This window comes from Triplophysa rosa, unplaced genomic scaffold (assembly GCF_024868665.1).
Source record: "Triplophysa rosa unplaced genomic scaffold, Trosa_1v2 scaffold275_ERROPOS353705+, whole genome shotgun sequence".
Lineage (NCBI taxonomy): Eukaryota > Metazoa > Chordata > Actinopteri > Cypriniformes > Nemacheilidae > Triplophysa > Triplophysa rosa.
This window is the reverse complement of record NW_026634290.1, coordinates 53,640-63,768: the sequence shown is the minus strand read 5'-3', so window position 1 is coordinate 63,768 and position 10,129 is coordinate 53,640. Positions and strand designations below refer to the sequence as shown.

The following is a 10,129-nucleotide window of genomic DNA, read 5'->3' as shown; positions in this document are numbered from 1 at the left end:
AAGTATTAAACCTGTTCAAAAATGAAGGAATTAACTTCCTGAAAAATATGAAAAAAATTAGAGAGGTGTTGAATAAAGATGGTGAAAATGAAGAAAAATGTGAGAAAATGACTCTGCCAACTCCCTACGAACCCCCCAGAAGCCAAAAGCAAACACCAAAACAAATGCCATTGGTAGCATTATCAGGAGATGTCTCAATAGAGGGACTGGTAGAACTAGATCCCGAACCAGGAAGTAGTCTTAGGGAAAAAATCCTCTAAAAAGCAGAAAAAAGTAAGGGAGGCAGGGCCAATCAAAAATCCCCAGTCTGTGAGAAAAATCAATCAGATAGAGCAGAAGACACCACACATGGTCTTGGTCCTTATAAACCTTATGAACGTCTGGAAAAAGCATTGGGAGAATTATCAAAAAATCATGAAGAAATTTACGATAATGCAACAGACCTTTTGAGAGGAATACATTCTGAATCTGCTAATGCTCTGAGAGATGTTTCAAAAAGTAGCTCCCAGGAAGAGAGCGACGGAGAAGATCGCACCTCTGAAACCAGCAGTGGAAAGAGACGCCAAGAGACACGACACACTCCAGTCAACAAAGAGGTCATATCAGGAGCAACCTTAAAGGCCCTCCAGAAAGGAGAACTAAAGTTCGTAACGGGCAAACTATACCTCCAGGACTCAGAGTTCGAGCAAGGGCAGGAACACTGGAGAAGGGACTCAAAAGGAAGACTGAGAAAAACTAACAGCATGATTCACATCCCCAGAGAGGAGCTACAAGAACACCTGACGGCTGGGGATGGAAAACAATGCCCAATCCTGATAAAAGGGAGACAAGCGCACTATGTGCCATGGGCTTCTCAAGATCTGGATGGACTAGTTGCTCGCCTGCCTGACCTACACGAGGGAGACGGCAAGTGGATCTTACGAGTGGAGGAGGAATCAACAGGAAAACTATTGGCATTGGGAGACGTCAAAGCACTCCTAGCCAAATGTGTGGGAAGCTCCAAGATGAATGAACTCTTAAGGGCAGCTGATGTCCAAGCAATAGATACACCAATCCGAGATGGGGACTCGTTTGACAGATATAGGAGGCTGATGTGGCAGGAGTTGAGGAAGGAATTTCCCAACCGCATTGATCCTCGAACACTCAAGGGAGAACAGATGGGAGAGGATGAGAACCCAGCCACCTACGTACAAAGACAGCTAAGAAAATGGAAGCAAGAACTGGAAAGAGATCCTGAAGGGGACCTGGTGATGGCAGCACTGTTCAGAAATGCCATGATTGACTCTATGCCGCCTCCGGTAAAAGCAAGATTGGAGGACGTAGTGGGTCTGAACTCAAAGTCACACAAGGAGTTCTGTGATCATGTGACCCATGCTGTAGAACAGTACAGAAAGAGCGAGCAGAAACTGAAAAACCAAGAGAAAGAACTTCAAAGAAAGCTGGAACAGCTGCAGCTTGAGGAACTGGCCAGAAAGAAGAAGACGCAAGCCGTGGTCAAAGACAAAGACAAAGACAAAGAAGAAGACTATACAGCAATGATGGCTCCAGTAAATGCTCCAGCACTTATGACACAGCAACCTGGCATAGGAGCCACTGTGCAACAAGCACCCGGAAGTGGACCACAACAGCCAGTGCCTATTGTCATCTACGTAAAGCCTGAACAGCAAAACAGATGTGGGCCAAGGCCTATGCAAAGAGTACAAGGAAGACCGAACCAGGGAAGAAACTTATGCTGGGGGTGTGGAAAACCAGGACACAACAGGAGGGAGTGTACTACAAACCCTTGGAACATAAACCAACAACAAGGCTCTCAATGGCAAGCAGGCCAGCAACAGCGAACACAATGGCAAGGTCAAGGACAACAAGGACAACAACAACAAGAACAGCAAGGACCTCATTGGCAAGAACAGCAGAATCAACCCTGGCAGAATCAACAGCAGCAGGGACCAGTCAATCCATGGCGGGGTCCAGATGTTGGCTACTAGGGCTGCCCAGAAGATCCTACTGGGAGGGGTCAGCATCCAATGATAACTGAGAATGCTGATACAGAACCTATGCTGCAGGTTAAGATTGAAGGCAAGATCACACCAATGATGATAGACACTGGAGCAACATACACATGTATAAATTCAGAATATGCCTCACACCTCCCAATGTCTGGAAAGTTCACAAAGACAGTAGGATTTTCGGGAAAAACGCAGCTAATTCCAATAACAGCTCCAGTTTGTCTAAGGACCAAGGACAAAGAAGTAACATTACCCATCTTAGTATCAGAACAAACCCCTGTTAATTTGTTAGGAAGAGATGCCCTCTGCAAGTTAAAGATTCAAATACTATGTTCCCCAGAAGGTATTTACATTGAAAGCAAGGGAGTCAGACAAATGGTAATCACAACCCCCCAAGCTAATGCTTACTGGTTAGGAAATTTAGAGGAAGAGGTAGGGAAGACATTACAAAAATGGGAAAAGTTTATTAAGGAACAAATCGAAGAGCCCAAATTACCCGAATTAGAACCCCACTGTACCATGATCTATGACCCATTACGCAGAGTAGACATAGAAAAAAGATGGTTACAAGAAACCAAAGACATGGAAGTTCCCCTTGTTTCACAGCATATAATCATAGGCCCACAAGGAGCAGCATTACAAGTTGATGACAATGATTTTATTAAGAAATGGTTTCAGGTCCCAAACTCAGTTCCCCATATCACACTATATTTAGAGAAGGATAGTGAGTCTAAGGAAATAGGCCCAATGATGAAAAAAGCTAAAGGACTACAATGGAAAAACACAGATAACCCCTTAATATTTTTATCAGCAGACAAACGATTTATGAAGATTGCATGTGCCACAATTATGCAGGGAACTCCTAGAGAGGTGGAAGTCAATGGTCAAAGTAAAATGAATTTGGAAACCATCTTAGAAAAAGAGATAAAACAAACAGAGCTTCTCAAAGAAATGGAGCAACTGGTTCCTGATCAATTATGGTCAAAACATGACACAGATGTAGGGCTGATAAAATCTGCCAGCCCTATAGTTATCAAAGCAAAACCAGGAACTAAGCTACCTAACAAATACCAATATCCATTGAAACCTGAAGCAATAAATGGCATCAGGGAAACCATAGATGGACTGATTACAGCAGGAGTGCTGTTCAAAACATCTAGTCCTTGTAATACTCCTATACTGCCCGTTACCAAAGCAGACAAAGCAAAATGGCGCTTGGTACATGACTTAAGGGCAGTCAATGAAATAGTGGAAGATTGGCCAGTAGAAGTTCCGAATCCTCACACCCTGCTCACAAATGTGCCGCCTGATGCTAAATATTTTACAGTAATTGATCTTTGTTCTGCTTTTTTCAGCATTCCATTGGCTGAGAGCAGCAGGCACTTGTTTGCCTTCACGTATGAGGGGACTCAGATATCCTACACTAGAGTCCCTCAAGGGTTCCGCCATAGCCCCCACATATTCAATCAGCTGTTAAAAGCTGACTTGGAAGATCTGGTATTGGATAGCACTCTTCTGCAGTATGTTGATGATTTGTTAATTTGCGCACCTACACTTGAACAATGTCACAGAGATTCTATTAAGGTACTAACCAAGCTAGCAGAAGGAGGACATAAAGCCTCAAAGGCAAAGTTACAGTATTGCCTTCCCCAAGTAGAGTACTTGGGAAGACTGATTGCATATAAAACCAAGGCAATATCACAAAGTCAATTAGAGGGAATTAGCAAGGTTCCACTGCCACAGACTGTTGGTCATATGATGACATTCCTGGGCATGACTGGGTTCAGCTCAGACTGGATAGAGGATTATGCAATAAAAACTGCCCCTTTGAGAGCCCTGATGAAACAGGCAGGACAACAAAATTTAAGAGCCCCACTTACATGGAATAGTGATGCAACAATAGCATTTGAGTCCATTAAAAGAGAACTGCAAAGTGCTCCAGCTCTGACCAGCCCTGACTATACGAAACCTTTTCACCTGTATGTAGCTAACAGAAAAGAGGGATATGCCTCTGCAGTGTTGATGCAAGAAACTTGTAAGGGAAGAGGAAAACAGCCCATTGCCTTTTATAGCACAAAACTGGATAGTGTAGCACAGGGATATCCCCCTTGTTATCAAGGACTCGCTGCTGTATATTATGCTTATGAGAAAGCTTCTACTTTGACTATGGGGTACCCTGTGACTATATATGCGCATCACAAGGTGGTTGAAATGTTGGAACAGGGCAGATTTGTTTTGACACAGGCCAGAAGTCTGGCATATTCAACTCTTTTGACATATCCAGATGTAACGATAAAACATTGTACTACTGTAAATCCAGCTAACTACATACCTTTGGAAAATGAGGGCACTCCACATGATTGTGTTGCTGAATCACTAGCATTTACCCGTCTTAGACCAGACTTAGAGTCTACACCAATAATGCATGCTGAAGCTGATTATTTTGTGGATGGATCTTGTTTCAGAGACCATCTGGGAAATCATGCTGGTTTTTCTGTGGTTAAGCGAAAAGATGATGGATTTATACCTGTGATTTCTCAACATTGTGAGCAACCGTGTTCCGCACAACTGGCTGAGCTAAAAGCTCTGACCACAGCTTGCCAGTTGGCAAAGGGACGAATTGTAAATATTTATACAGATTCTGCATATGCACATGGAGTGTGCCATTTATATGGGGCCGTCTGGAAACAAAGAGGATTTAAAAAGAGTGACGGTACCCCAATACAACATGCAGAACAAATTGTACAGTTAATTTCTGCAATGATGCAACCAAAACTTTTAGCCGTTGTTAAGTGTCAAGCACACAAAAAGGGAAATGATTTTGTAATTGTTGGGAACAATGCTGCAGATGCTGAGGCTAAAAGAGCTTCAGGGTGCCTAACTGCTGTAATGGCCCCCATGGTATTAGTACAACCCGAGCCCCGCATTACAGATCTTGCTCGCATACAGGAGCAGGCAAGTGCTGTTGAACAGTCAGTATGGCAGCAAAGGGGGGCCACAAGAGATGCAAATGGAGTATGGCGCTCTCATGAAGGACTTATAATTGCACCGCATGCCCTATTGACTGTATTAATTTCAGAGACACATGGGTTTGATCATTGCGGTCGAAATGAGATACTTCGAAAGATCAAGCAACAAGGATATTGGTCACCTTATTTGCAAGCAACAGTGGATGATTACCTAACAGGATGTGACATTTGTGCTCAGAACAATGTTAGAAAAGGGACTTCAGCACCCATAGGACACATCCCTGTACCTGAGGGACCTTTTAAACACTTAGTAATGGATTATGTTGACATGATCAAATCAGTCAGAGGAAAAAGATACATGTTGGTGATTATAGACAGATTCAGCAGATGGGTGGAAGCTGTGCCATCAGCAGACCAGGGCTCTGGGACTGTGATTAAGTTCTTGACAAGAGAAGTGATCCCTAGGTTTGGAATTCCTTCTGAGATCAGCTCGGATAACGGCTCCTCTTTTATTCAACGAGCCGTAAAGACTGTCTTACAACAGTTGCGAATAAAACAGCGGCTAGGCTGTGTTTACAGACCTCAATCTCAAGGAATGGTTGAGAAAGCGAATGGGACTTTAAAAGCAAAGATAAATAAGATCTGTGCAGATACCAAATTGAACTGGGTAGATGCATTACCGTTGGCACTAATGAACTATCGCATGCAAACTAACAGAACCACGAATTTGACCCCACATGAAATGCTCACGGGCAGACCTATGCCAGTGCCATACTTAAGGGGCCCTTATGATGGACCGCCCTTGGAACAATTGCAAGTTGAATTAAGAACTTATATGAGACAATTAACTGCTATACATGAGGCTATATATTCACAGGAGCATCGCCGAGGGCCCAGAGAGGACGAAGAAGCTCCATGTGCAATCGTTCCTGGAGACCAAGTCTATCTGAGGGTCTTCAGAAGGAGATGGAATGAGCCGCGGAGAGAAGGGCCTTACACAGTCGTACGAGCAACACCAACAGCAGTACAAGTGGAAGGAAGCAACACCTGGTACCACTTGAACCATTGTACCAGAGTACCACAACTCCGTCGACGAGATCCTGAACAAGCCGTCGAGGAACTATCAGAGACTTCAGACGAAGCACAGCACCAAGATGATAGTCAGGGGACCCCCGAGAGAGCTCCCGACCCTGCTCCAGAACCACCTAGGGCGGCTGCGAGACAACCGGAGCAGCTCCCACAGCACGAGCCAGAGCAGAGGGCACAGCAGGAGAGACTCGACCAGGAGCAGGAGCAGACACAGCACGAGCCGCCGCCCGAGCCAGAACAGAGGCCACGACCAGAACGAACGGGGCAGGAGCCAGGCCAGAGCACAGAACACAGACAACCGACGGAGCATGCTGGCAGGCCTGTATACGATCCTGACATACATGGAGAACATAGTGCAACTCGAGATAGCCGCAGTAGACAGGAACCAGACACCGTTCCGACCCCGACAAGCGACAGGGAATTACGCCCAGGCCCAAGTCGGGAGGGAGATGCAGGACATTCTGATCACGATATTGCTACTGGTGAGCCTGGTACAGACCATACCACAGACCCAGGGGTACCTGACCCAGAATTATCCCTTGAACAACTACTGGCAGAAGAATTCCCAACAATCAATGTGTCAGATCTCAGTTGGTCACCCCCAGACTTCGATTTGTGATGAACTACCACAGTATGAGAGACTTTGGGACATTGCTATTCACAATGAGTGGTATAGATGGGCACATTTTACAGTGGAACAGTCATATATGGACAGTTGTGTGTTTTGCACCCCTTCACCATTAAGCAAACTCATCGTTGTGCCAAACCCATATGACTATAGACATTGTGCTGGACATTACACAAAACAGTGTGATAAAAAGAGAAACACTGTTCCTTTTTGCCATGCAGAGTGCTTAGCTTTGGCAGGACGAAAAAACAGGGAAAAGTACTACACTCACCCATTATGGGGAAAGGAATGTATGGACATTGATGTAAACCTGCCAGCAAATATGATTGAAGTTCCAGTTGTTTATGACATAGATTATACATTACAGTATGAATGCTTTAATAGTACATACAAAAAGGGTGGTAACGATGTAGGATTGTTTGAAGGAAATTGCATAACTGTTTGGCATTTGGATAAAAACATGCGAAGTCAAAAGAGTGTTAAAAAACAGTGGAGTAATCAGTTTGCTTCAGCCACAATCACAGATAACTTTACAGTAGTAGGTTGGGAAAGCTGTCCAAATATGACAACAGGATGGCCATTAATTGAATCTTACCAAACCCAAGTGAATGCTATTGCTGACTATTTTTGGTTATGTGGAGGAAGCAAACTAAGGCCAACATTGCCAGAAAAATGGATAGGCTTATGTGCAAGAGTAAAACTAATACAAGATGTTACTATTATTACATGGGACCCAAATGAAAATGTAAAACGCACGCCCAAACATAACATAATTAAGAGAGCATACCAAAGTGACCCTAATGTTTATTTGGATACTATTGGCCAACCTAGAAATATTCCACACCAATTTAAAGCAAGAGATGAGATTAGATCTGGATTTGAATCTATTCTTGTATGGATAACCCCAAATAAGAACACAGAATGGATTAACTATCTGTATTACAATCAGCAGAGGTTTATTAATTTTACAAATGATGCACTTGAAGCCCTTGGAGAACAATTGGCCCCAACGAGTAAAATGGCCTGGCAAAATAGACAGGCCCTGAACTGGTTATTAGCTGAAAAAGGAGGGGTTTGTGTAATGTTTGGAGAAGATTGTTGTACTTATATTCCTAATAATACCTCCCCTGATGGGTCTTTCACTCATGCTATGGAAAAATTGAAAAATCTGAGGGATGAAGTAACGGCCAATGCTGGAACAGATAGGGCATTTGAAACATGGTTTGAGTCAATGTTTGGGTCCTGGAGAAAATGGCTAACTCAAGTGGGAATGATAATTGTTGTTGTTCTAATGATTTCCGCAATATTATTTTGTTGTGTTCTCCCTATGATAAGGTCTTTGTTGGTTAGAGCCACAGCAAAACAAATGTCACTACATGCAAAGTTACATATGCACAATGACTCTGAGGCATTTATGTTAACCATGGTCACAGCAATGGAAAAATGTGAAGAATATGATGACATTCCATAGTTGTTTAATGCAAAACCAAAACAAGGGGTGCCACTTTTGTTTTACCATTATAGTTTTGTTTTTGAATAATAAGGGAGATAGCTTAGAATTGTTTTCCTTTTGGGACATGTAGTATAGTTATATTCTTTTAAGACACTTATAGGCAGGAAGATAGCTCATGTTTTGTTTATTGTTTTGGCAGTGAACCCCTTCCCCTTTTGAAACTGCACATGTAAAAAACAAGTTGATTTATAACCCCAAAAAGAAAGGGCTATGTATTATGTGTTCTCTCTTTCTTTCTCTCCATTTTTCTATCTTTATCTACCTCACTCTTATCACAACCCTTGAGCAGGACAAGATTGGGGGTGTTTCAAAGCAGGACTGCAGATAGGAGTTTCTGGTCAGAGTGACATCACGGACGCAGACTACCTATTACGACGAGAGGAAATTAAATTACCATGGAAACGATGTATGCCACTGACAGAAGAAGAATATTCACGGAACCGAGAGCAATCCTGGTATGAGAGAGCGGTACTCCAGCAGTCCTAGCTGTGGGGCGTTCAGTTGCTGTACCAGCCTATTACGACACCGATTGTGGAATAACTATTTTCTTTTTCTTCACACAACCTGGACAACGACCAGTTATATATCGAGGAAAGAAAGCCTTAACAACTACAAGTCATAACTTACCTATCACGGAGTGGGAATACGTTTGTGCGCATTATCCAAGGAACTAGAACTGTGAGTAGGAGCACGAGGGCAAAGTGCCAGTGGAAGAACTGCCCTCATTTAGAGAGGGTGGGGGCCACCCACTGGACGAACATAGTTAGCTTAAAGAAATTAGTTACCCTGAAGTGACTCCTTTAGTGACCTCACCCATTTCAAAGACTTTTCCAGATGTGGCGTCACGTTGTACCATTGACAACCCAAGATCGTTTATTACTCAATTTAAAGACACCTCATTCCAGATATTTTCCATTTAATCCAACTAATTTTTGGCCGGGAAGAGACAACAACAGAACCTACTCAACGCACGTTGATAGAAGACTCCTGCAACAGGACGAGAGTATATTAGCAGTCTTTGTAACAGCTGCAGAAAAATCTACAGATAACGCAACACAATTAGGAAGAACGTATATTGTTGGCGAAACAAGACAAAACTTTAGACCAGTATTGGACAGAGCAACTGGCCATTTAACTTTGGAATATACGGACATCACTACGCAGCTTTGGAAATAATATACGGATTATTACCCAAATAATTGACTTATAAACATTGTATGTGACGAATGTCATCTGCCTTTAGACAATTTGCTGAAAAATTCAAACCTGATCATACGGATGACACCCCACACCGAAAACCACCTGCAGACCGAATAAGAGGAACATCGCTCTATTTTCCAACCAGGGAGGAAGGTACTGAGAGACCGTGTTATCAAGAACTGGTGAATTCTGGTTACGTGTCTGTATTTCAAGAACAAAGACAACTGGAACGGCTAGAGCCTCTGAAATTGCTGTCACAAGACAATGCTATATTGGCTGTAGGTTTTACTTCAACACAGGATGATTCATGGACTGAAAGAAGGCCAAGTTGGACTTTAAGTGTGTGCACTCAATATTTGCTTTGGCCCTCAATTAACCTGAACACAGGAGTTTTGAAATTCAAACCACATAATTGTCATACTCGATTTAAAGCAGAATCCAGATTAAAACCAGGTCAGTGGATGATTTTTACTTATCACACTGAAGGATATGAATTAAATTGAATCTTACTAAAATTGAACTTTGCAAATAACAATATGGAGAGCTCACAACACCCATGCCATCCCATGAGACTCCGAAAGTTGTTTGGACAGCGAGACATAGCATCTGTTTTGATCATTTTGACATGTGTGATCATAATACCAATACTTCTGAGACAATTCACAGATGGCGAGGAACTTCCAGATACCCTTTTCAAGGATAACATAACTCTGCGCAAAGACAT

The 10,129-nt window shown here is 42.9% G+C and overlaps 1 protein-coding gene across 1 annotated transcript; it reads left to right on the top strand.

The window, feature by feature from the left end:
• The first annotated feature begins 1,510 nt into the window (after positions 1-1,510).
• LOC130550273 (uncharacterized) lies at positions 1,511-8,651 on the top strand. The gene has a single exon (XM_057327704.1). It carries the CDS (start codon positions 2,025-2,027, stop codon positions 6,681-6,683), a length of 4,659 nt encoding a protein of 1,552 aa, XP_057183687.1. The 5' UTR covers positions 1,511-2,024; the 3' UTR covers positions 6,684-8,651.
• The last annotated feature ends 1,478 nt before the right edge of the window (positions 8,652-10,129 follow it).